At 49.5% G+C, this 27,186-nt stretch overlaps 1 protein-coding gene across 15 annotated transcripts in view; it reads right to left on the reverse strand.

Moving 5' to 3' along the window:
* PFKFB4 (6-phosphofructo-2-kinase/fructose-2,6-biphosphatase 4) overlaps positions 1-27,186 on the reverse strand; it is a 47,206-nt gene that overhangs the window by 15,256 nt on the left and 4,764 nt on the right. For 5 of the 15 annotated variants that reach the window (XR_014823097.1, XR_014823098.1, XM_005669518.4 and 2 more), the window contains 8 exons: positions 23,019-23,135; positions 22,779-22,875; positions 15,908-15,974; positions 11,849-11,923; positions 11,442-11,498; positions 10,609-10,730; positions 8,296-8,503; positions 7,650-7,796 (listed from right to left, as the gene is read on the reverse strand). Coding sequence is in view for 7 of the 15 variants with exons in the window: in XM_005669518.4 (XP_005669575.1) it covers positions 7,650-7,796; positions 8,296-8,503; positions 10,609-10,730; positions 11,442-11,498; positions 11,849-11,923; positions 15,908-15,974; positions 22,779-22,875; positions 23,019-23,135 (890 nt within the window). In the remaining 8 variants the exon portion in view is untranslated. Of the gene's footprint in view, positions 1-7,438; positions 7,797-8,295; positions 8,855-10,608; positions 10,731-11,441; positions 11,499-11,848; positions 11,924-15,907; positions 15,975-22,244; positions 22,455-22,778; positions 22,876-23,018; positions 23,136-27,186 lie in introns of those variants that run through there. The other 10 variants (XR_014823096.1, XM_084988314.1, XM_084988312.1 and 7 more) reach the window with 6 other exon arrangements.

Genomic DNA, 27,186 nt, shown 5'->3' on the forward strand with positions numbered 1-27,186 from the left:
AAGTTAGAAAGCTTCATTATCTCATACACACACACCCTGTGATTCTTCCATATAATTGGATAATGGATGTTATATCCAACTAAGAGACAACAGACCTTCCTTTCAAAACGCCATGAGATATTTTATGAAAATTCACCATATTCTTGGCCATAAAGGAAGCCTCTAAAAATTCCAAAAGACTGAATTACAAGATACATTATTGCCTTGCAACACAATAAAATCAACTGGAAAATCACTTAAAATGCTTTCATTATTCAAAAGGAAAGAATGATTATAAATCCCTAAGTCAGTGAATTCTAGAGTGGTTTTTTTTTTTTTTTAAATCAAAGGAAAGTAACAGGAAAATAATATACATACACAAAAGCAAAAAATAAATGAAATATAAAATTTACAGGAGTTCCCGTCACAGCTCAGTGGTTAACGAATCTGACTAGGAACCATGAGGTTGCCTCGCTCAGTGGGTTAAGGATCTGCATTGCCCTGAGCTGTGGTGTAGGTCGCAGATGTGGTTTGGATCTGGCGTTGCTGTGGCTGTGGTTGTAGGCCGAAGGCTACAGCTCCGATTAGATCTCTAGCCTGGGAATCTCCATATGCTGCGGGTGTGGCCCTAAAAAGTAAATAAATAAATAAATAAGTAAAATTTAAAAATAGAATTGATAAACCTGAGTTCTTTTGGAAAAAATTCAGTGAGTGACTAATTTCTGATACATCTAATTAAGAAGAAAAACCACAATATCAAAGGACAGGAGAGGGGGTAATAACTGCTGATACTAAGATGTAACTACATGAGTATACTCTGCTGTTATGCACTAATAACTTATCCTGACAAACAAATAAATTTTGAATAAAAGAAACTATCAAGATGATGCAGGGATGAAGAAAGAAATAGGAAGTGACAAGGCAAGTACCACAGGCATACCTTGGAGAGAGTGTGGGTTTGGGTCCAGATCATTGCAGTAAAATGAGTCATACGAATTTTTTGGTTTCCTGGTGCATATAAAAGTTACCTTTTCACTAAACACTATTAAATGTGCAATAGCATTAAAAAATGTACATACCTTAATTTAACAATTTATTGCTAAAAAATGCTAAGCATTATCCGAGACTTCAGCAAGTCACAGTAGTAACAGCACAGATCACTGATCACAGATCGCCTAACACATATAATAACTATGAAAAGTTTGAAATATTGCAAGAACTACCAAAATGTGAGCCAGACATGATGTCAGTAGGTGCTGCTGGAAAAATGGCGCCCACAGACTTGCTACATACAGGCTTGCCACAAACCTTCAATTTGTAAAAAAAAATGCATTATCTGCAAAGTGCTATAAAATGAGATCTGCCTAGATTGTAAAAGGTTGATGGTAGAAACATGGGGGTGGGGCACAACACACCCTACGGTGACTCCCAGTGAGTCAAGCATTATAAAATCCCCTCCTCTTGAGTATTGGCAGAATCAGTGACGCTTCTAACTAAGGCACTATGGCAAAGGTGACAAGATGTGTAGTGTAAACCCTGACAGCTGTTTTATTTTCTTTTTTGTAATACAAATGCCTGATTTAAACTGTGATCACAGAGGCCTGCAATTCAAAGAAGACACCCTTCAAAGACGGCTAATTGAGCATTCATACTGCCAGACCTGAGAGCAGCTAGGGCCAGGTCGCCTCCCACAACCCCAGCCTCCTTTGTTTTAGAGATTTTGGTTGATTTCCAACCACTTGATGGTTGATAACTGACCAGTTGGGGTCACTGGTTGATAACTGACCGATTGGAGTCACTTGCTTTTTTCTCTTCCCGTGCCTCTCCCCATCCCTACCCACCCCCCAACCTCCCACCCTCCACCCCTGCCACCAATGCAACCTTGCTGGGTAGCGCCAAATAGGCCATGTAATTTCCAGGTCTTGCAAGAAATTACCTCTGTTTTTTTCAAAGCTCCCTGACGGTGATTGCTGAATGATGACCTGTAATCATAGTAAGAACCATAAGGGCTGCTACAACCAGAGCAACGCTGGTTATTGACAAACAGACCAGCACAAAAAGGACATCAATCTCATAACTATGTTATGTTACTAAAGACTCCCCTTGAGGAGTTCCCATCGTGGCTTAGTGGTTAACGAGCCCGACTAGGATCCATGAGAACCAGGGTTCAATCCCTGGCCTCAATCAGTGGGTTAAGGATCCAGCTTTGCCATGAGCTGTGGTATACGTTGCAGACGCGGCTTGGATCCCACGTTACCGTGGCTCTGGCCGGCAGCTACAGCTCCGATTAGACCCCTAGCCTGGGAACCTCCTATGTGCCATGGGTGCGGCCCTAAAAAGACAAAAAAAAAAAAAAAGACTCCCCCTGAAAGTTCCTTAACAGTGGGTTAAAGATCTGGTACTGCCACAGCTGTGGTGCTGGTCACAACTGTGGCCTGGGTTCGATCCCTGGGAACTTCCACATGCCATGGGTGCAGCCAAAAAAAAAGACTCCCTCTTAGCTGACTATAAAGATAGAGACCCCCTACTGGCTCTAAAGAAGATGCTACTCTGTTGTGAGAAGGCCACATGGCCAGGAAAAATGGGTGGCCTCTAGGAGCTGAGCACTCTTTGGCTGATAGCTAGTAAGAAAATACAGGACCCCACTCCTATAACCAAAGGAGATGTAGACTGATAGTGAGCACATGAACTTGGAAGAAGATCCCAAGCCTCAAATGAGACCAAGTCCTAGCCACATGTTGAATGCAGCCTAATGAGACCATGAGCGGAGAACCCAGCTATGCCTGGCCAGACTCCTGAACCAGAGAAATTGTAAGATAATAAATATGTGTTGTATGAGGCCACTAAGTTCGTTGCAGTTTCTTACATAGCAATGGAAAGCCAATACAGTGGCCATACAGGCATTCCTATTAAAATCTTTCAGTTCTGCTCTATGTTTAAAACTTTTTTGGGGGAAGGAGGAAACCATAATTTTTACGGAGGTAAAATTTACACACAATAAAATTTACCAATTTTAAGTGAAATTCAGTGAGTTTTAACATGTATAAAGTTCTGTAACTGCCTCCACAATCATAAGATAAAACATTTTTATCATCCAAAGAGTTGCTGTCTTCCCTTTGCAACTTATCAATTCTCTGACCTTTTACCCATTATTTTTGCAATTTTTTTCTGTTCTTGCCACTTATCTTTTTCTAGGACTTCAATAACACATTTGTTTGACTGTCTTGTATTATCTCACACATCACTGACGCATTGTTGCTTTGAAATTCTTCATAATAAAATATTGGGGAATAAAAAAGATGACAAGAATATGTTTCAGGAGTTCCCATCATGGCGCAGTGGAAACAAATCTGACCAGGAACCATGAGGTTTCAGGTTTGGTCCCTGGCCTTGCTTAGTGGGTTAAGGATCCGGTGTTGCCATGAGCTGTGGTGTAGGTCACAGATGCGGCTTGGATCCTGCGTTGCTGAGTAGGCTGGAAGCTGTAGGTCCGATTTGACCCCTAGCCTGGGAACCTCTATATACTGCAGGTGTGGCCCTAAAAAGCCAAAAAAAAAAAAAAAAAAAAAAAAAAAAGGACCAAGGGAAAATAAATACATGAAATGAAATGAAACAAAAACAAACAAAAAAATAGGCCAAGGAAGACATTTTAATTGTCATTAAAGAATTATCCCTTGGGGTTCCCCGTCGTGGTTCAGTGGTTCACGAATCTGACTAGGAACCATGAGGTTGCGGGTTCAATCCCTGGCCTTGCTCGGTGGGTTACGGATCCAGCGTTGCCATGAGCTGGGGTGTAGGCTGCAGACGCTGCTCGGATCCCGCGTTGCTGTGGCTCTGGCATCGGCCGGTGACTGTGGCTCTGATTAGACCCCTAGCCTGGGAATCTCCATATGCCATGGGAGTGGCCCTAGAAAAGGCAAAAAGACAAAAAAAAAAGAATTATCCCCCAAAACCCAAAAACCCCAGGCCAGGGAAGAACGAACCCCAAGGGCTCAGAAAAGACTGATAATCCACTAAATTCATTTCATAGTATCTGCCCATTCAATTAAGACCCAAACAAACCAAACCAACCAAACAAAAACAAAGAAATCGAGTTTGCCTATCACTTATTCTGGCCAATATAATATTATACAACCAAACAGAAGGTACTTAAACTGGGAAGGTGACAAGTGAATGATCCTTATTTCAGACAATCTGAGAGCTTCTTGAGAAAGAGCCAAGAGAATCAACTGAAAAATTACTAGAGTAAATAGAAGAATTTGGTCATGGGTTTTCTGTGGACCAGTAACACCAGAGGAGGGACAAGATTTTATTCACGGAAAACCATAAAGAGGCTTCCTTGGGGAGTTCCCGTCGTGGCGCAGTGGTTAACGAATCTGACTAGGAACCACGAGGTTGTGGGTTCGGTCCCTGGCCTTGCTCAGTGGGTTAACGATCCGGCGTTGCCGTGAGCTGTGGTGTAGGTTGCAGACGCGGCTCGGATCCCACGTTGCTGTGGCTCTGGCATAGGCCAGTGGCAAAAGCTCCGATCAGACCCCTAGCCTGGGAACCTCCATATGCCGTGAGAGCGGCCCAAAGAAATAGCAAAAGGACAAAAAAAAAAAAAGAGGCTTCCTCCTTTAGGCCAAGTGGCCCGAGCTCCCGGGGACTCTCTGGCATCACCCTTGTTAACAGCCCACTGTCAGCCTCCTTGGCCTGACTCCCCGGGAATGCTGTGCCCATGGTCCCTCCCATCTCATAAGGCCACAGAGGGCCCCATTCCCTCCCCCAATCTTTTCTAGTCCAGATGGACTCCATGGCATGTGGCTTCATCACCTTCCTCCCAACTCCTCACCTCCTGGTCCCTCTATGCTTCCATCTCACCTATAAGGACACAGCTAAATAAGCTGGCAGGCTGAACAAGCATTCTGCCTTCACCACAGCTGCTGCCACCTGCCAGGGGCTGGAGGCCCACTCCCCAGGACACCAAGGTGCCACAGAAAACTCCTGATTTCCAGAGCAGCCAATTCCCCCACCTTGGCTAACTCCCACTGGAAACTTCTTCCTCTCACTGTTTTTTTTTTGTTTTGTTTTGTTTTTTCTTTTCTTTTTCTTTTTCTTCCTTTTTTTTTTTTTTTTTTCTTCTTTGGCTGTCCTGTAGCATATGGAGTTCCTGGTCCAGGTATCAAATCTGAGCAGAAGTTGTGACTTACGCCACAGCTGCAGCAATGCCAGATCCTTAACCCAATGCACCACTGCAGAGACAATGTTGATCCCGCTGAGCCAGGAGGAACTCCCTTCCTTTCATTCTTGAGTGAAACCTTCATGAAGTTCTGTGACACAGTTCTCTGCAGCTTCCTGTCCCCCCTGCCCTCCTGATATTCCGGACTCTGGGCCTCTATCACCTTTAGAGCCTGCTATTCTCTCACCCTCTCCTTTTCTGCCAGCCCCTCCCCATCAGCTTACACATGACCAAGTAACTTGACTCTAAGCCTTGGCCCCCACTCACTCCCATGGGCACCAGCCCATTAGGCTCATGTCAAGAATCCCAGTGATCTTGTTATGACATGTTTGGAACTTGGCCTCACTCCCCGCCTCCCTGTCATATCTCATCCCCTGGACTAATGCCTCCTCCCCTCTGCCTTGACTCCCATGACTCCATCAGCCTGGTTTCCCTTCCACCTCACTGGACACCTATCCACAGCTTTCCAAGGATGCCCAAGTCCCAGCTCTCCTTAGTGATCAGACTGCCTTCTGGGAATCTGCTCTTGACTATCTCCCAGGAACGTCCTCCTTGCACTCAGTACATATTTACTGAGCACCTACAATGTGGTGAACAAAGTAGACATAGTTCCTGCCCTCATGTGAGCTCATCACCTTCCTTGCCCCAGAACCCTTCCCAGTGGCTGGAAACCTGGAGTCATTCTGGAAGCTCTTTCCCCTTTCAGACCACTAGTCCGGCATCATCAGCCTCTGTCCTTTCACCAGGAACTTGGTTCCCAAGTTCTTAGCACAGGGTCAGCTCACATAAAGATGTGACAAATAAATGAATAAACATCTATTTGTCTCTCGAGTTCCAAATATCATCCCCTCATCAGCCACTCTAAATACCTCGACCTAGTCTCCTTTCTCCAACTTGTCCCCCAACCTCATCCTAACAAAGCCATTCTATCACTGGGGGTGAGCTTCCTAGGATTCAAATCTGATCTCATTAGAGACTCCCACATCAGGCAATGGTTGACTAGCTTGCTTTAGACTAACCCTCCACTGAGAGCTACTAGAAAAGCCAAAGAGAAAAAAATTATAAATTTTTAAATCTGCTTGATATCACAGAGCCACAAGGCAGAGAAGACCTGAGGAGCCAAGATCTTGGAGTGAAACAAAAGCCCAAAGAGATGAACCTGATATCCAGCATCATTTTTCCCTGTGAGGTTTTGTTGACGTGAAAGTGACACTCTAAAAGGGTGAGAAGGAGTTCCCGTCATGGCGCAGTGGTTAACGAATCCGACTAGGAACCATGAGGTTGCGGGTTCGATCCCTGCCCTTGCTCAGTGGGTTAACGATCCGGCGTTGCCGTGAGCTGTGGTGTAGGTTGCAGACGCGGCTCGGATCCCGTGTTGCTGTGGCTCTGGCGTAGGCCGGTGGCTACAGCTCCGATTGGACCCCTAGCCTGGGAACCTCCATATGCCGCAGGAGCGGCCCAAAGAAATAGCAAAAAAAAAAAGACAAAATAAATAAATAAATAAATAAAATAAAATAAAATAAAAGGGCGAGAAGCCAGATGGTAGGCAAAAGGAGAGAAGGGGGTCAAAAGGAATAAACTTCCAGCATAAGGTACATAAGTCCTGGGGATGTAACATACCACATGGTAACTTACTAACAATACTGTATCATATATTTGAAAACTGCTAAGAGAGGAGATCTTAAAAGTTCACACCAGGAGTTCCCCTCTGTGGTGCCATGGGTTAAGAATCTGACTGAAGGAGTTCCCATCGTGGCTCAGCAGAAACAATTCTGACTAGTATCCATGAGGATGCAGATTCGATCCCTGGCCTCGCTCAGTGGGTTAAGGATCACAGCCATGAACTGTGGTGTAGGCTGCAAATGTGGCACGGATCCAAGCTGCTGTGGCTGTGGTGTAGGCCAGTGGATATGGCTCTAATTGGACCCCTAGCCTGGGAACCCCCCATATGCCAAGGGTGTGGCCCTAAAAGACAAAAAAAGAAAATGATAATAATCTGACTGCAGCAGCTCGGGTCACTGTGAAAGTGTGGGTTCAATCACCCACCCTACACAGTGTGTTAAAAGATCCAGTGCTGCTGCAGTTTGAATTTAATCCCTGGCCCAGGAACTTCCATATGCTGTGGTGTTGCAGCTACTAAAAAAAAAAAAAAAAAAAAAAAAAAAAGGTCTCACTATAAGAAAAAGTAAAGTTAGCTATGTGGATGTTAACATATTGTGATAATTAATTCACAATATATACATGTGTCAAACCATCATGTTGTATATCTACATAGTTATATGCAAAAGAAGGGAAGGAGGGAGGCAGGAAAGGAGGGACAGATGAGTCAAAACAATAAATCATGACGCAAGGGTAAGGAGAAAGCCCTCCCTGACCCTCGTGGCTATCATCCAGGTGAGCTGAGCGCAGCTGTGTGGCCCCAGGCAGGTGAGGAAGAGACGGGGATTACCGCATCAATCTCGTTGAGAACTTTCCACTGCTCGTAAGGCACACCCAGGGCCTCAGCCGTCTGGATTGTCCTCTTCATTTGGCTTGTCCAGACCTTTAGGTCCTTAATGTTCTGATCACTGATGAACTGGGCAAGACTCCTGGCAAACTGAAACACATCACAGGCAAATTCAGACCCACAGGTCCTGGGCTGCCCTCAAAGGGTCCAGGGGGCCCAGCCTCAGAGAACACAGTTTTGGTAAAAAACACGAACTAACTCTCAGTGACACCCACACCCACAAGTACGGTTCTCGACCCTGAGTGTAGCTCCACCTGTAGCTCATCAGGTCCCCTGCTGCAGCTCATTCCCTGACCACGTGCCCTGGGCCGGATGAACTCCCCACTGGAGCCTCAGTATCTCCCCTGGACTGTGGCACAGCGTCCGCTGCACTAGAGACTCAGGTCACTCCCCTCTAGGGTAAGGGGCTCGGCTGGTGACAGGTCACATGGAAGCCAGAGAGATCCAGGCCTCTAGACCTTCCCTATAAAATGGGACCATTCCAGACCGAACGAGGTCAACCACCTAGACTGCACATTAGCTGGAATCTAGCTCCAGTGTGTGCACACACGCACGCACAGGCACATGTGTGCGCACACACACCACTGACCTCCCTGCCCCGGGGGGACAGTCCTGGGTCCCCGCCAATCCGGCCCTTGAGGTTAAGCTCGCTCTCCCCATGCCGGCAGAGGTAGATGGAGCGGGGCGTCACATGGATGTTCATGAGGTAATACACGATGCGGCTCTGGATGTGGTCAGCCACGCGGTTCACCACGTAGCTCTGCCCCACGTCCATGATCTTGATGTAGGACAGCTCCCTTTCCAGAAAGAAAGAAGGTAGGGAGACGACTGTGAGTGTGACCCAGGGCCTCGAGGACACACCCTGCCTACCCCGCAACTGACCACAGAGCCTTGCATCTCTGACCCCACCAGGCTTGTGACCCTCATAACACAGGACTGTCAGCGGGGGTGTGAGTGATGCGGGTGAGGTGGAAGCAACAGGACACGTGTGACATACAGACAAACCCTGTGAGAGATGCTCCACATTCACCATGCTTCCAAAACGTGACATCCAAAGCGAGGAGGCAGTCCTACCACATCAGGGCTCTCATGGCTGCTCTATGTCCCCTGGGCCCCTCTTGCCTACCTCTGAGCTCTCAATGCACTGTCTGTAAGGTGAACAAAAGACAGTTTTTTTCCAGGATTGACCGGGTAGTAGCTGGCAGACGTGCTTCCCCTCCACGCTTTATAGTCAGCCATATGGGCCCAGCCTTCCTTCCCCCAGCAAACCCTCCTAGAACCCAGTTTGGGTTATCTGAGCTGCCATCACATCCCATGCCAGGCAGCAGGTGGGCGAGACAAGAAGCACAGAGGATGGTGCTGGTGGCAGCAGCTTAATCCCGGCTCCACCGCTTTCCCTGCTCTGGACCAATGCAGCGCTGCAGCATGGAGAACAGGCTTCTGTATATTTCCGGGGATGAGGGGCGGGGGGCAGCAGGAGGAAAGGCGGGGCTTCTTGGGCATCCCTAGTTCAGCCTGGAGCTCTCTGGATAGTCTCTTTTGAGTTCTCACTGTCTGGACTTGGAACCTCGGCTTAGGTCTAGGCTTGTTATACTGACACCACCAGTAAAAAGAGCAGTGTTTACTGACAAATACAACAAGAGGTGGTCCAGAAAGGCCCCTCTAATGCACCCACATCACAGAGCCACGAGGAGCAATGCTGTGCTGGGGAGACCAGGAAACGCGGAGAGACAGAGAGCCTGGGCAGCGGTGCTGATCAGCGCCAGCCCCACTGAGAAGACTCACAGCCAGTCCAGGGATAGTCCCACAAACACCCAGAAGCCACCCCTCCCACAGCCACATAGCCTCTTGCTTCATATGCATTATACATTCATATGTAATTATAAATGACCCAAGCACAAGTGCATATTCCACCCTTTTTACTTAATGCTATATAATATACACTTTCCCATGTCTCTTTGGCATGATTTATAAGGACTAATACTTTATTCACAGTTATTAACCAAAGTACTTAAGTGTTATTCACTTAACCACTGCCGTCGCTTATGTTATAATATGGAAGTTAGCAAACTATGGCCAGCAAGTGATACTCAGCCAGGTTTTGTAAAGAAAGTTTTACTGGAACACAGTCAGGCCCATTTATTTACATATTGTCCATGTTCCTTTTGAACTAAAAGCCCTCTGCAGTTACATAGCTGCAACGGAGACTCTATGCCCCCAAAGCCTAAAATATCTCCTTACAAAAGGAGCAGGAGTTCCCTGATGGGCTAGTGGTTAAGAATCCGGCATTGTCACTGCTGTGATTCAAGTCATTGCTGTGGTGCGGTTCGATCCCTGGTCTAGGAACTTCCACATGCTGCGAATGTGGAAAAAAGAAAGGGAGGGAGGAAGGAAGCAAGGAAGGAAGGAAGGACAGCTGACCATAAGAGCATTAGTTGAACACACCATCAACCTAAAGAACTCTCCCCACACAGCAGTCCCTCCTGCAGATGCCCTGGGTCTCCTGTTCCAGAGGGAGCGGAGCAGGGCTGTGAAGCACTGGCCACAGCCAGCTGTCTGTAGGCGGGGTCTGGGCGCCCCTTCCCCCTTTTCAAAACAAAGTTATGCCATGTAATGTTTGCAAGTGCCTCATGAGAAGACCATCTGCATAGAAAACAGGCTTGATTTTATGACGGAATAACAGAAAACTATGCCTTGCAGAGCTCCAGATAAGGCAACTGCATTTTTTCAAGTCACCCTCTGGGCCACGATTTCCACCCCAAGTGAAGAAACAAAAAAGGGCAGGCCACCTCTGCCTGTTGGGGTGGCCCCTCAGCCCCTACCTCGGGGAGCGACAGGAGGCAGCCGAGGGGACCCCTGCCTACCCCACCAGAGCTGAGGACACGGTGCTGTCCTGGCTCACCTGTCCAGGTCCTCGTCTAGTGACTCGTACGAATTCTCGTAACACTCGATGCGCCTCATGAAATCCTCCGTGGCCTCATCACTATCGCGGTTGACATAGTCAGGGCTGCCCAGTTTCACTTGCTGCCGGAGCAACACAGAGCAAGGACACATCAGAGCCCCAGGCCAGGCAGGGGCAGAAACCAAGGAGAATGCTGGGGGGGCGGGGGGGAGGTTGAGGCGAGGCTGGGCCAGAGGCCAGGCCAAGGCTGGGGGCGGGAGGCTGGAGGCCGGAGGCCAAGCCCAGGAGGGCTGGTCCCATTAGGAAGAATCCAGGGGCTCCCTGGTCTGAGCTCCCACACCAGTGCTGAGAGAGTATGACAGGGCACCCTGTGACCACAGTCCTTCATCGTTGTGGTACAGGGGACATGAGGCCAGAGGGGCAAGGGGCCTCGAAGCCCTTTCCCACCTGAATTATCTCCCCACACCTAGATGTTCATTCCTTAAACAAACAGGGGGTAGGGCCGAGGGATCAAGTCTCTTTCAAAACATAAACAACCCACCCTCTACCTCCAGGGGCTGAAGCTCCTCTCCCATCGTCCAGGGGATCCCGAGGGGGAAGGGCAAGGAGCCAGAAGGTAAGAGAAAAGAAGAATGGACGCCTGCCAGCCACAAGGTCCTCCACACGAGTGGTCCTCAGGGGTCCAGGACCATCTGAACAGCAATCTACAGCCTCCCCACCCCATCCTCAGTGTGAAGAAGACTACATATTAAGCCCAACCTGGAGAGGGACCTCACGGTAACATGCCACCTTGGTTGTACTACTGCCCCCACAAGGTCAGATGCACCACTCACCACGATGTTGGCAGCTATGACCTCAGGATCCACACAGATGGACTCAACAAAAAAGGTCTGCAGTGAAGACCAGGGCAGATAGGAGGGGAAGAACCAGACACAGTCAGGGCCCTGGGCCAGGTTCCCCGGAGCTCCCACCCACGGAGAGCCATGCTGACCAGCAGCCAGGGCCCCCGAGGCCCTTCTGAGCAGCACTTTACAGCCTCCCCACCCCATCCTTGATGTGAAGAAGACTACATATTAAGGCCGTACCAAAGCAGGTGCAGCCCTAGCCAGGACTCTCCCACCAAGACCCCCACTTCCCCAGAAAGAAAACCCCAGGTGGAGAGAAAAGAGCAGCTCTTCATATCCCAAATCCACCCAGGAGCCCTCCTGCCCAATGTCCTGCCCACATCAGGAGACCTCACCTTGTAGCCGTTCTGTTCCCCAAAATTGAAGATGGTCGCTCTCCGTTCTCGGGTGGTATTTGTTGCATCAAAAACCTAGGATCAAACTGGGATTAACTCGGCCTCTGGCTCTAGAGAAGGTGGGAGGCCCCCTGAGAGCTAGGATTGGATTTCTCACTGGGTGCCATCTGCTGCCAGGGCCACCTGCCTGGCCAGTCTCCTTCAGACCTGCAACGGCTGGGCTGGTCACCCCCCTTCCTCAGGGAGCACCTCAAGGAAGCTGGAAGGGGAGGGTGTCTGGGCAGCAGGCACTCAGCTCATGTTTGATCAGTAAGACTTCCAGTGAAACCAGTTAAACCTGGAGAACTGAACCCATGCTTACTTCCACTTCAACCTGAAATCCCAAGAGAATGGGAAAAGAGAAATGAGAGATGTCAACAAAAATTTTTAAGAGAAATGGAGAAAACCAAACATAAGCCCTCACCAACCAGAGCTCACCTGCTTGTACCGAAGCAGAATAGTCAGGAATGGGGCATGTGTATCGCTAACAAAAGGGACCAGTGCACAGAGGAAAGAGAAGGACTAGCTGGAAGTGCAAAAAAGAGCACGCAGAGCCCAAGGCCCCCTACCTGCCTCCTCCAGCCAGGCTCTGACCTTCCTGGGGCCTGTCCAGCACCTTTGGGTGCATTCCATCCAAGTAGCTTTTACAGCATCACTTTTTTTTTTTTTTTCTGTCTTTTTGCCTTTTCCAGGGCCGCTTCCTGTGGCATATGGAGGTTCCCAGGCGAGGGGTCTAACTGGAGCTGCTGCCGCTGGCCTATGCCACAGACACAGCAACAGGGGATCTGAGCTGTGTCTGCAACCTACACCACAGCTTATGGCAACACTGGATCCTTAACCCACTGAGCAAGGCCAAGGATCGAACCTGCAACCTCATGGTTCCTAGTTGGATTCGTTAACCACTGCGCCACAACGGGAAAGCCCAACAGCATCACTTTTTTGGCTGCACCCACATCATGTGGAAGTCTCCAGACCAGGGACTGAACCCCATGCCACAGCAGCAACCAAAGCTACTGAAGTGACAACAAAAGATCCTTAACCTGCTGTGCCACAGAAGTAACTTCCCAGGCATCACATTTTAAAAAGGCCATGAAGAATTCCCATTTTGGCTCAGTGGGTTAAGAATCTGACTAGTATCTATGAGGACGTGTGTTCAATCCCTGGCCTTGCTCAATGGGTTAAGGATCTGGCATTATTGCAAGCTGCGGCGTAGTTTGCAGACGCGGCTTGGATCTGGCGTGGCTGTGGCTACGGTGTAGACTGGCAGCTACAGCTCCAATTCCACCCCCAGGCTGAGAACTTCCATATGCTGCAGGTGGAGCCATAAGAACAAAGAGAGAAAGAGAAAAAGGGGAGGGGAGCGAAGGGGAGGGAAGAGGAGGGGAAGGGAGGAGAAGGAAGGCAAAGGTTAAAAAGCCATTTGATCAGGGCTCACTGGATGCTCCAGAAAAAACCTCTAACATGAAAAATGGAGACTAAATCAAATGGAATAAAAGGAACTTCAAGAAATGAGGACGGGGAAGTTCCCTTCATGGTTCAGCGGTTAATGACTCCAACTAGGGTCCATGAGGACACAGGTTCAATCCCTGGCCTCACTCAGTGGCTTAAGGATACAGCAATGCTGTGAGCTGTGGTATAGGTTGGCAGCTGCAGCTCCGATTCGACTCCTAGCCTGGGAATTTCTATATGCTATGGGTGCAGCCCTAAAAATCAAAAAAAAAAAAAAAAAAAAAAAAAAAGAAGAAGAAGAAGAAAGAAAAAAAAAACGAGGACAGGGCATAGAATAGAAGGAAATATCAAAATTATTGGCGTTCCCATTGTGGCTCAGTGCTAATGAACCTGACTAGTAGTATCCATGAGGATGTGGGTTTGATTCCTGGCCTCTTCAGGGGGTTAAGGATCCGGTGTTGCCATGAACTTCAGTATAGATCACAGACTCAGCTCGGATCCTGCACTGCTGTGGCCATGGTGTAGGCCAGCAGCTGCAGCGCCAATCAGCCCCCTAGCCTGGGAACCTCCATATGCCATGGATACAGCCCTAAAAATAAGACCAAAAAAACCCTGACCATTATTGTCTAAAGAGACATAAAAAACACTATCATAAGTACAAAACGAGAACAGAGTTCTAAAAAATTGAAATACTCAGAGAATAAGAAATTTTAAATTTGGAAATTAAAATATGCTCAGAGGTTTAAAAATTGAGCCAAAAAGAAAAAAAAAAGGAGTTCCTGTTGTGGTTCAGCAGGTTAAGAGCTCAACGAGTACCCATGAGTATAAGGGTTTGATCCCTGGCCTCGCTCAGTGGGTTAAGGATCCAGCATTGCTGTGAGCTGTGGTGTAGGTTGCAGATGTGGCTCAGATCCTGTGTTGCTGTGGCTATGGTGTAGGCCAGCGCTTATAGCTCCAATTCGACCCCTAGCCTGGGAACCTCCATATGCCGCGGGGCAACCCTAAAAATACAAAAAATAAAAATAAAAAGTAAAAAAATTAAATTAAAAAATAAAAATGTTTTCTGGGAGTTCCTGTTGTGCCTCAGTGGCAACAAATCCGACTAGTATCCATGAGGACGAGGGTTCAATCCCTAGCCCCACTCAGTGGGTTAAGGACCTGGCAGTGCTGTAAGCTGTGGTGTATGCTGGCAGCTACAGCTCCAATTCCACCCCTAGCCTGCAAACTTCCATACGCCGCAGGTGTGGCCCTAAAGAGAAAAAATAAAATAATAAAATAAAATAAAATAAAATAAATAAAATAAAATAAAAATTTTTTCCTGGAGTTCCCTTGTGGTACTGGCACTGTAGCAGTTTGGGTGGCTGCTATGGCACAGGGTTGAATCCTGGCCTGGAACTCATACATGCCGCAAGCATGGCAGAAAAGAAAGGGGGGCAGGGGCTTTGTTGAAACCTTTTGGGGAGTTTGGGGCTTTCTGGGCACCAGCCACCCCCTCCTTATATGGCCTTGCAATAAACCTTGCTCTCCTCCAAACTCCGATGTTTCAGTATTGCTTGGCCTCATGGAGCATCAAGCACATGAATTCTGGTTCAGTAACAAGAGGAAAAGGCATGAGAAGCCCCCAGTTCCCTCTAAAAAATGAAACTTTTAAGGAGGATCAGCAAACCAGAATGACATCAGACTTTCCCAAAGCCACTCTAGAAGCCACAATTCCATGGAGCAATGTCATGGAAATTCTAAAGGAAATGTTCTTCCTCCCCAGAATTCTATAACCATTTATCAACTGCGAGGGTCAAAAGACATTTCTAGACATGCAAGGTCTCACAAAATTTACTTCGCAAGTACTTTTCTCAGAAAGCTACTGGAGAATATGCTCCAACAAAATGAATCAGTAAACCAAGGAAAAGGAAGACATGGGATGCAAGAGCAGGGCTTTCAACTCAGGACAGAGGAGAAGGAAATTCCCAGGGTGACAGCTGTGCCACAGACCTAGAGGAGAACTGATCTAGATGGGACTGGTGGACGGGGTGGGGGGGCGGGTGGCAGAACTCCAGGACGCATGCCTCCAAGAAGAGAAAGGAAGGAAAAAACAGCTCCTGTGTGTGACTGCATAAGGTTGGGGTAGGGCCCTTTCCCGCAACACACCCTTGCTCAGCATTGTCCCACTTGTCCATCTGACTGGAGGAGCCAACACAGAGGTGGAATCCCCTTACCCGGCATTCACCTGATTTCCTGATCCCAGCCACCAAATGCAGGGCAGAATGTTCCCCACACCAGGAGAAATCTCATTTGCTAAAGGGAACATGACACCTCTGACTTGTGGAGTAGCACAACATGAGTATTCAGAGGGGAGTCCTGCGGAGTCAAACACAACCACAAGCCCAGAGGGAAATTCCTGGCCCACATCCAGCCTCTGGCTTCCTCCTACATAGTAGCTGCCTCCTGCCTCCCAGGGGCACCCAGGGCCACGCACACCCTGTCTTCCCCTCCAGATGCCCTATGAGTGAAGGAGGAGAAGTGTGTGGGGCTCCCACATGTCACTCCCCCACGTCACCAGGGTGTTAGACTTACCGCCACATGTCCCCCCTCCTCACTAAGAAACCGCCGAACATCACGGAGAGCTGCCAGGGCACACTGCCTTCAGAAAAGAAAACACAGGGTCAGCCAAGCACCTAACTACAGCTGAAGGAGGTCCCACACCGAACAGGAGAGGGACAAGCTTCTGCAGCCTCTTCCCTCTTCTCAAGGTTTCTCTTTCCTTGGGAAGATTTTCAGTGTTTTGCTGACTGTGCTCCTACAGGTGGAAGGCTATGTGCTCCCAGCCTCAGGAATACTTTCAGAAACACTGCTTTGCTGTACTCTCCCTCTTCACCTCATCACATACAAGCCCAGGCCACCATTTTGCTATATTCATGATTTCTAAGTGTCATGTATTTTCCCTGATTATCAAAATAAGCACTTTTAAAACCAGACCTTGGAGGTGCAGTGGGTAAGTGGTGGTGGGAGAGGAGAGACACTGTCAATGGCTCCCATTCAGCTGCATTAAAAGCTTAATGTTCAATTTTCTTTCTTAGAAGGGAGATGTGGACTAAGAATGCCACCTGCCACATCAGCAAACAAAGGGCGTTGCAGCCATCAAGCCATCAGCCACTGCAGCTGCCCCGCACCAGTGCACCCTGAGGGGACTCAGGATGATGGCAAAGAACTCCAAACCAGCCCTAGAGAGCCAAAGTGTGCATCCAAAAAATAAATACATAAATAAATTGTGACCTGAAGTTTGGCACTTGCCCTCAGCATCTATGTGGATTCAATCATGAGCCACTGCAGCTGTCGACCCCGCAGCACCCCTGAGCAGAGCTCAGGGTGAAAATCGGGAGTGAGGTACTCTGTGCTCTGGGTAACCTGGAAGAACAGGTCTTCAGATCGTCAGATATTTTTAGAAGATGTTATGTGCCCAATTCTTGCATCCCCTCATATCTAGAAAAACACTAAAATCCTTCACAGTGATGTCTTCCCCTTGCGACCTTCAGGAGATCAGCAACTAACTTCTGTAAAATGTGTGTGTGCTGCCTGCACCTCCCCCTCCCCTTCATCATATCCTGCTATTCCCCCTTTCCTCTTTGGGGTGGAATTTCAGAGCTATCTGAACCCCCGCCCACCCAGGCTGTAGTCAAGGATAAGCAAAGAATGTCAGGTCATCTGTGAATGCAGTCACCTCCAAGGGTGAGAGCTGGTGAGTCCTGCAGGCTCTGAAAACTTAGGATACTGGCCTTGATAGCAGAGATGCCTATCAAAGGAATGATTTCAGTGAGCTCAGTCAGACCTCTTCGGTTCCTCCTACCTGCCCTTTGTTGCAAAAACTCTGATACATCCTAGCTCCTCCCTTTCCTCCTCGGAGTGGTTTCTCAGGGCTACCTGAGATGCTGTCTTCCTGGCTTGGCTGCTAATTTTGCCCCAAATAAAACTTAACTCTCAGCTTTCAAGTTGTGCATTTTTTTTAAAAGTCGACTAAATAGATAAATAAATAAATAATCCCACGAAGTTCCCCTTGTGGTTGAGCGGTAATAAACCTGATTTACAGTATCCTTGAGGACTTGGATTCAGTACCTGGCCCTGCTCAGTGGGTTAAGGATCCAGTGCTGCTGTGAGCTACTATGCAGGTAGCAGATGAGGCTCTCTGGCATTGCTGTGGCTGTGACATAGGTTGGCAGCTGAAGCTCCAATTGGACTCCTAGCCTGGGAACTTCCATATGCCATAGGTGTGGCCCTAAAAAAATAAAAGAAGTGCACATCCAAGGAATGGTTTCCATGAGCCCAACTCTTGCATCTTCACATACATAGAAAAGTGCTAAATTTGTTAACTTGAGATGTCTGTTTTACTTTAATTAACAACCATCTTTTGATGTTCTGACTGCCTGGTTTTTGTTGCAAAAACTCATTATCCTGGCACCTCTCTTACCTCTACAGGGCAGTCCCTCAGAGCTATGTGAGAGTTTGTCTTCTGGGCTTAAGTCCTCAGTTTTTTTGGCCACCCCAAAGCATACGGAGTTCCAGGGATCAGATCTGAGCTGCAGTTGCAACCCACACTGCAGCTGCAGCAATGCCGGGATCCTTAACCCATTGTGCTGGGCTGGGGATGGAACCTGTGTCCCAGTGCTCCAGAGATACCAGCAATCCCCTTGCGCCTCAGTGGGAACTCCTTAAGTTCTCAGTTTCATTAGCTGAATAAAACATAATTCACAACCTTTTGGTTGTGAATTTTTTTTCAGTCAACAGAGAACTTCCCAAGTGAGTTTATGCTATTGAAGGGATTCAAGGTGGGGCCCCTAGACTTCCTCAGCCAGGGGCTGGTCACCAGAAAGTGACTGAAGGGTTGGAACTTTCAGCCCCACCCACCACCCTCTAGGAATGGGGGGTACGGGCCCTGAGGGCTGAAGTTCCCTGCACTGCCCTCTCCCTTTGCCTGTGCACCTCTCTTCCATGTGGCTCTTCCTGAGTTGTACCATTTATAACAAACTGGTAAATACAACTCAAGTCTGCTCCTGAGCTCTGTGAGCTAGAACAGAAACCTGCTCTAACAAATTACTGAACCTGAAGAGGGGGTTGGGGGCACCCCCAATTTATAGCCAGTTAGTCAGAAGTACGAGTGACCCCCAGGAACTTAAGACTTGGGTGTGAAGTGGGGGCAGTCTTGAGGGCTTGAGCCCTTAATCTGTGGGAACTGACACTAATGCCAGGTAGCCAAGGTCAGAACTGAACTGAATTGTTGGACACCAGTTGGTGTCAAAGGAAACATCCCAGTGTCCCCAAGCCCTCATGTGTAGTATGTGACTGAAAAGGCAGAGGTGTGATTGAACGTGTACATGTGCACACAGGGTAGGTGTGTACACATCCGTGTGTACGATTATAGATTTTTATGTGTGTTCAAACATGTGCAGAGGAGGAGTTCCCGTTGTGCCTCAGAGGTTAAAGAACCCAACTAGCATCCATGAGGACACAGGTTGGATCCCTGTCCTTGTTCAGTGGGTTGGGGATCCAGCGTTGCCGTGAGTTGTGGTATAGGTGGCAGACGCTCAGATCTGGTGTTGCCATGGCTGTGGTGTAGGCCAGCAGTTGCAGCTCCAACTGGACCCCTAGCCTGGGAACCTGCACATGCAGCCCTAAAAAGACAAAAAAGCAAAAACAAAAAAACCCAAACATGCGCAGAAGATATGCAGTGTGTGAATGCGCATGTGCATACATGTGGTATGGGTACACGCCTTCCTGTAGTATGTGACTATGTGTACGCACGTATCCATAATGTGCATACACTGAGCACAAGTGTGTATGTGCCCACACATGTGCCTGAGATCCACAAGTGTGTGTGTATTTGGGGTATGCATGTGTGTGTATGCCTACCCTGCTACGTTGTGGCTGCATGTGTGAAAAGTTAACCTCATAGGCCTGAGAATCCTGTCCTTTGAAAGGCCTGCTTGCAAGTCTGGCAACCTAAACAGTCAACAGTTCTCCACACAAATAAACTTTCTCTAAAAAACAAGAAGGCTTCGCTGTGTCTAGACAGTTTACACAAACAATATGGTTTTTACCAAACACCTGCTTTCCTTTGGGGATTCTGGAATGTTGGTACATGCCAGGCACAGGGTGCATACGTGACAGGCCCCCAGAGCAGCCCTGGGCATAGCGTCTCTGAAGAGCTTCCCTTGTAGACTACACCACAAATGTGTGGTCACAATGTAATGCTGGAGGAATTTGGTGCATCCTGTGTGAGTCCACGGGGAGGCAGACTCATGGATGCTGCACCTGGTCTCCTCCGCACTTCACCCCACGAACCTTTTCCCTGTGCTGACTGTGCTGTGATAAGTCTTAGCCAGGAGGAAAACCACATGCTGAGTCCTGTAAGTCATCCTAGCAAATCACCCCTGCCACATGTGAATGCACGTGATGTCTGCAAGTGTGTGTGGATGGGCCCTTGGGTGTGAGGTGACTGGTACTGTCATGTACGAGTCTGAGAAATTACACGTGCAGGTACCCAGGTGTGTAGATTCTTTCATGTATAGTGAGATGTGTACTCACAGGGCTTGTGTGTGCTATGAGACTGCGTGTACGAGTACGACCGTGCCTGATGGTGTGTGTACATGTGGCTGGCATGCCCTCTTACAGACATCCTACTATGCCCAGCGACAGGGACAGACTCTCACACTGTGCAGCTCCAAGAACCTAACAATGTGTCAGCACCTGGGCTTACAGGAAATGCAGGCTTTTCTTCTCAGGTTTTCCTTTTTTTTTTTTGCTTTTTAGGGCCACATCTGTGGCACATGGAAGTTCCCAGGCTAGGGGTCTAATCGGAGCTGTAGCCACTGGCTTACACCACAGCCACAGCAACAGGGATCCAAGCAGCATCTGCAACCTACACCACAGCTCACAGCAATGCTGGTTCCACAAACCACTGAGCAAGGACAGGGATTGAACCCACATCCTCATGAATACTAGTTGGATTTGTTTCTACTGCGCCACAATGGGAACTCCAGGTTTCCAATTTTTAAAAAGTCTGATCTTTCTATTTTGTCAATTATCTGTGAGACTTTTTTTTTTTTGCTGTACCCTTAGCATATGGAAGTTCCCAGGCCAGGGGACTGAAACCTCAAAATGCAGCTGCAACCTCCTACTCCAGAGCTGCAGCAATGTCTGATTCTTTCTTTCTTTTTTTTTTTTTTTTTTTTTGTCTTTTTGTATTTCCAGGGCCACACCCACGGCATATGGAGGTTCCCAGGCTAGGGGTCTAATCAGAGCTACAGCTGCCGCCCTACACCACAGCCATAGCCACAGCCACAGCCACAGCAATGCCAGATCCAAGCCACGTCTACAACCTATACCACAGCTCACGGCAACACCAGATCCTTAACCCACTGAGTGAGGCCAGGGATCAAACCCACAACCTCATGGTTTCTAGTCGGATTCGTTTCCGATGCACCATGATGGGAACTCCCAGATTCTTAACCTATTGTGCCACAGCAGAAACTCCCTGATACAACCTTTGTGAGAATTAACATATGTCTTTTCTATCAAAGGAAGCCGTGATTACTCCATTTTGTTCCGGCTTTGCCTAAGACACCCTCCTCCACCCCTCCCCTTTTCCCTCTCCTCCCAGTAAGAGTTTATTTCAAATTAGCCAACCGAGAAGAATGTGCACCCTAACCTGACCAATGGGAAGGGGAGAGATGTACTGCCTGCATTAGGGATAAATAGTGGGTTCTTCCTTCTCTAGTGCTTGCTTGCTTGCCTGCTTGTCACTGAAAGGGAACATTTGCACCCTTCTGCAAAAGTAAAGAGCCTTGGAGTTCCTGTCATGGCACAGCGGAAACAAATCCAACCAGGAACCATGAGATTGCACGTTTGATTGCTGGTTTTGCTCAGTGGGTTAAGGATCCGGTGTTGCCATGAGCTGTGGTGTAGGTCACAGAAGCGGCTCGGATCTGGTGTTGCTGTGGCTGTGGCATAGGACAGCGGCTATAGCTCAGATTAGACCCCTAGCCTGGGAACCTCCATATGCCAAGGCTGTGGCCCTAAAAAGACAAAAGACAAAAGACAAAAAAAAAAAAAAAAAAAGAAGTAAAGAACCTTGTCGAAATCTCCCTGTGTTCGTGTGTCTTACTTTGTGACACCAAGCCGTGAGTCACTTTTCCCCAACACCTTTGATCAACTATCTGTGTAATAATGGAATGATGGACACTTTTTGTTAGCATATGGACTTTGATTTAAGTCTGAGCTCTGTGAAGTTTCTTGGTATCTTGTGTGAGACTCTCTAGCCTCAGTTTCCTCATATGTAAAATGAGGGGAGGAGTAGCAATGGGCCTCACACACCCAGCACACAGAAGAAGTTCAAGTGTCATCCCCTCCCTTTTGTCTAGGTTGATATCACCAGAAGGCCCACCCTGAGTTTTACCCACAATTCAGTTCAGAGGTCTGCATGTGAGACCCCTCCCCTTCTTAGCAAAGCAGTGGGCCCAGCCCCACTGACCCAAGAGCAGAGGCACTGAAAAGCCAAGCCCCACAGTGGGGCACTTCTGTCCCCTGGTGGCCAGAGAGGAAGCAGGCCCATGGCAACAACAGTCTGGCTCCACGCCTGGAGCTCTGCTTGATTTGGGGAGGTCACTAGAGCTGGGCCAGCTTCTGTTCAAAGCCCTCCCACCATGACCGGGCCCAGAGCAAGAGCAAGGAAGCTTCTTGGCCCCCTAAGCTGACATCTGCCAAGAAGAGAATAGCTTAGCTCCTCAGACCACAGCTGGTACTCAGTTTCTCTTGAGAAAGCCCTCAATTCAAGTGTGAATAGGGGGTGAGGATATCATGCAAATTTCCATCTAGTCACCCAGCAACACTGAGACCGCTTCAAAGAAAAGCCAAGGCCTACCTGATCCATGCCAGGTATTCTCCAGAGATCCTTAGGGGGCTTTTACTGGGGCAAAGGGAGGAAAGAACCCAGTTCCAGGCCTGGTTCTTCTGGCTTTGCAAGAAGGTGACAGGAGGTGGTCCCACTCCCACTCTGCTCCATCCACTGAGGCCTGTACCTCTGCATTGCCTTGAGCTCCCCTCCCTGTCAGAGCTCATCCCCACGAAGGGCCTGGGATAAACGAGTGTGGCCTCTATGCAGCTGGCCTCAACCTGCCCTGGTTAAGCTTTCACCATCTCCCTGAAGCCCCATCCTCCTCTCCCACAGACACCCAGCAGGGAAGGGTAAGGCGAGCCACCAACAGGGCACACTCTCTCTCCATTAGTCCCTAAACCCATCACATCCCACCCCTCCCACATCCTGAGAGATCAAGAGAACAGCCCTGTCTGGTCTCGGGCAGAGCAAGGCCAGGGCTCAGGAGCAGCCAGGTCATCTCTGGCGACTAGGCTCCAGGGCCTTCTCTGTAAACACATACTCACACACACACACACTCACTTCCTGATTTTCAGGCCCTCTTCGTTGTCTGGAAGGAAAAACTCGAAAGATTTGTACGTCTTGACCATGTCCCGGCGGTACTGGCCAACGTTGAATTCTGGGGGAAAGGAAAGGCTCAGCTTTCATACAGCAGCATCCCTCCCCAACCTCTGTCCATGACCCACCCTCATCCCTGCTGCTCCTCCTCCCTTCCCCCACAAAGTCTCAAAGCCCCTGTGGAAAGCCAAGGCCCAGGCTCACCCCGCGTGGGCACGCCAATCCAGTTCAGGTAGCGAGTCAGCTTCTTAGAGATGTAGGTCTTGCCCCTGGCAGGCAGCCCCACCATGACAATGAGCGTTGGGCAGTTGGTCATGCAAACTGAAAGGCAAGGAGCACAGTGTCTGAGGCCAGGACCCCTCCCAGTGTGCCCCTCCCTCTCTGCCCAGGGTTCCTCGGCCTCAGGGCACAGGACCTGCATCGGATGTGCCTTTCCAGGCTCCTGGCATCAGAGAGCTCCCTGAACACCCTCAGACCCTGGCCTCTAACCACCCCTGGCATACCCCTGCTCCCCAGGCCCATATGGGCTCCAGCAGACACACCAGCCCTTAGCCTGTGCACCAGATATAAAGCTGGAGCCACCATGCCCCTGGCTAAACACTTCTGGGGAATTCCGTTGGCACTCAGGATAGAGCCAAAACCCAGTGGGGTATTCAACTCCCTGCTGTCTTCCAGGAATCCGAGTTCCCACCCCAACAGTCATTCAGGCATTCCCACTCCACAGTACCACTGCTTCCACTCCCTGGGAGGGATTTCTCATCACCTACAAAGCCCAGCTCAAAGGCTGCTTCCTCCTGAGTCCTTCCTCCAAGACACCTCCATACCCTCCTGGTGCGCCCATCCCCACAACCTAGTCACCGCACCAAGGAGTCTGCTCCCTGCAACTGATCACTCAGAGCAAAAGCAGCCCTGCAGTGTCTGAGCCATTCAGGGATCCTGGGGTCCAGCACAGAGATGGCACTCAAAAATCGTGGGCAGGTGAGTTCCTGCTATGGTGCAACAGGATCCTGGCATCTCTGCAGCGCCAGGATGCAGGGTAGTTTCCCAGCCCAGCACAGTGGGTTAAAGGATCTGGCATTGCCGCAGCTGCAGCAAAGGTCACAACTGTGGCCTGGGAATTGCATACGCTGCAGGGCGGCCAAAAAAGAAAAAAAAAAAAATTGTCGGCAGGGAAGGGGAGGGAGACCTCTCGAAACTCATCACGTAAGGACCCAAAGGGGCTGAGACCAGAGACCCAGGCCAATGCCCACAAGGGCAGTCCCTCTGATGGCCACCCACCACCATCCCATGTGCCACCATGTCAGTGTGCCAAAAGAGAAGCTGCCAAGGCTGGAGGCAGGCAAGAGTTCAGATCCAGCTCCCCAGTTCTTGGCCAGCTGTGACGGACACCAGGATATCAAAGAATTGCCAGTCTCACGCAATGCAGCTCAGCTTTCCGTGAGGCCTCACCCCAGAAGCCTCAGGAAGTTTCTCTTTCACTGTCCTCAGGACCTGAGCCAGGTGAAACCACAGCAGACAGATGAATAAATGTGGGGACCTGTCACTGCCCCTCCTTTGTCTACATGGCTCTGCAAGTGCCTTCACCCAGTAGTCCTCCTTAGACAGACTGCAGGGCCCACCCTTCAACTTGTCTCCCTCGCTGGAGGGCAGAGGCCACAGGGGCAGGCCTCAGACACGGAGGAGGACAGTGAGCAAGAGTGAGCAAACTTGCAGAAAAACCTCAGCATTGGCTAAGGTGAGAGAAAAACAAGTTAGGTAAGCCCCTGCATCCTGAGGGCCAGGAAAGTGATTCTGGGGACTCAGCTGTTTGCACAATTCCTAGCCGGCTGTACAGGGCTCCCAAGCAACAGCAGGGCAGCGCATCAGCTCCTCACGGTGGGGGACAAATACACCCACCCTGCTCCCCAATGAGGCCACCCCTTCCCACTGCTCCCTCAGGGGCTTTCTTAAGACCTCAGGCCTGGGGTTCTGCATCCCCTCGTCATATCTTCTGTCATCCCAGACCCTGGTCTCCTCCCACAGCATTTGCTGACAGCATCCCCCCACCCCAGAACAGCCCATGCACAGCCATGGTGGGCAGGCAAGGCAGCAAATCAGAGCTGAGTACAAAACAAGAGCAATAAATTACCTATCATCTCTGTTCCTCAAGATAAGATCCCAAGGAAAGGACCCAAAAGAAAAATCAAAGTACAAGTGCATTCACAACAGCCCTGCTTACAACAGCAAAACACTGGGAAAGTTCCAGTAATGGAGAAATTGCAAACTGAGGCCCACACAGAGGGAACACACTTGAACTGAGGGCACATGGACCAGGTGAGCTGGGGCGTGCAGCTGGAACGGCAGCTCTGGGTCCTCAGGACCTTGCCAGTGAGCAACCGCAACAAACACACACTTTAGGACATGGGGCATGTGTGGGAGGAAATCAGAAGATGTGGCAACTCAGCTTCTCTCACTAGTTCCTATAAATTTGCTGTAAATTTGCTCAAGGCCAAAGGAACCCAAGGGGTCTAGAGGCTGAGACAAGCCTGGTGCTGGACAGTGACTACTTTCCAGTGATGCTTCTGCAGGGGCCGCCACTCGTCCCTGGAGTGGGTTCCAGAACTGAGTCCTAACGTGCACCTTCTCCCACTTCCCTGACACGGGCTGGGGAAGGGAGAGCAGAGCTCTTTTAGATAAAATGCAGCCTGGCATCACTGTCCTGTTCAGAGGGGACAGAAAGTCATCTGTCCTCTTGTCCTGTGCTCACACCAGCTGTGTCCTTACCCAAATAGTCTTGCTACCTTTTGGCTAAGAAAAGCCATCAAGCACTGTCCTTTCTGCCATGTTCCCCAAGTCCCCTCTCCACCCCCCACCTCATCTGCCCCCAGAGCCCCTCTAGGTCAATGACCAGGAAGGTAACAGCTTCCGGGCCCTCTGAGAAGCTCTCAATTTTACCAAAAAGAGGAAGAATTGCCAGTGGAGAGTGGGGGTGGAGGAGGCAGGGAACATCTCTCAACCAAGCAGCCTCTGGTGCCCTGAGCAGCTGGGACTAGACCCCAAAGACAACTCACCACACGGCACGGACAAATGGTAGGCCCATATCCTCTTCTCTCTAAAGCCCTGTGATCAAGTCAACTTGCACCTACCCCAACCCTCAGGTCCCCACCTGGCCTTGGGGTCCTCCAACCTAGTTAGAAGCCCACCATGCAGAGAGGATCATGCTGCACAAAGGCAGGCTCAGAACCTGAGGTGCTGGTTCCATGTTCATTCACTGCTTCCTCTCTCCTTTCTGTGAACTCTGGGACTCTAGTCTGGGGCCCAAACTCCCACACAACCTTCAGGGTCTCATCTTTAGGCTCTTAGGTGCTGCCTCCTTTTCCAGGAAGCCCTCCTGTGCCGCCTTGGCCCACAAGCCCTTCTGCTCAGGCCAGAGTCACATTGTAGTCGCATACTCGGAGCTTGGAGAAGACCAGGCCCTGCCCAAGGGGCGGTGAGCTCTGGGCAAGTCCCCCTGCCCATTGGGTCTCAGCTCCTTTGCCACCTGGAAAGGGAGTAGCTCAGAGCTGCTGATGCTTCAGTCCCTGACTGAGGTATAAAGAAGCAAACAGAGAACAGTGAGAAAATATATGTGCTACCACTTATCAAACACTTATCAAGTGGCTCACTGCAGCTTTATAGGGCAAGGATGATGACTGTCTCAGTCCCACAGACAAGGAACCTGAGACCAGAGGGGCAGTTCTTGGCCCAAGGTCACCCAGCTGAGCCACGATGCAGCTTGAGTGTTCCTGCCTCCAAAGTCCACATTCTCACTCCTGCCTCTGTGTGTAATAACAGAGGCCACCCCTCAGTTAGGACAACACAGCCCTAACACAAACTGGCTAGGAGCACAAGAGGAAGGGCCTTGGCCCTCCACACCTCCAGAAAAGTCTGGAAGGAGGGCTGGCTAGGGTGTTGCCAAAGCCCCTCAGGACTTGAGTTCTGACTGGAAAGCTACAGCCAAGGCTAAAAGCAGGATCACAGGCTCAGGACAGCACCAGGACCTACTGTGCAGGCCAGAGTCACAACCTACTAGAATGTCTGATCAAAGCCACAGCCACCCCTACCAGGACCCACAATGTGGTAAGACATACACACACTCCTCCCCCAGGACTCACATCTTGGTCAAAGCCAAGGCCCCTGGGCTAGCCTCAAAGCAAAACAAACACCAAGCACTCGCTCCTCTCCTCTCCTATCATGCATGCAGGTCAGGAGTGCCGGGAGACCCCAGCACGGAACATAATCTCCTGACCTCTGTTTCCAAAGCTGTACTAGGAGCTGGACTGGATGTTCTCTGAGGACCTTGACAACTTGCAAATTCATTACAATGTTTCAATTACTTTTAAAATAATTCTTT

The sequence above is a fragment of the Sus scrofa genome, chromosome 13, assembly GCF_054392235.1.
Source record: "Sus scrofa isolate SSC_HxYL_T2T_F1_AM1 chromosome 13, Sscrofa_HxYL_maternal_Yorkshire_Landrace_v2.0, whole genome shotgun sequence".
NCBI lineage: Eukaryota > Metazoa > Chordata > Mammalia > Artiodactyla > Suidae > Sus > Sus scrofa.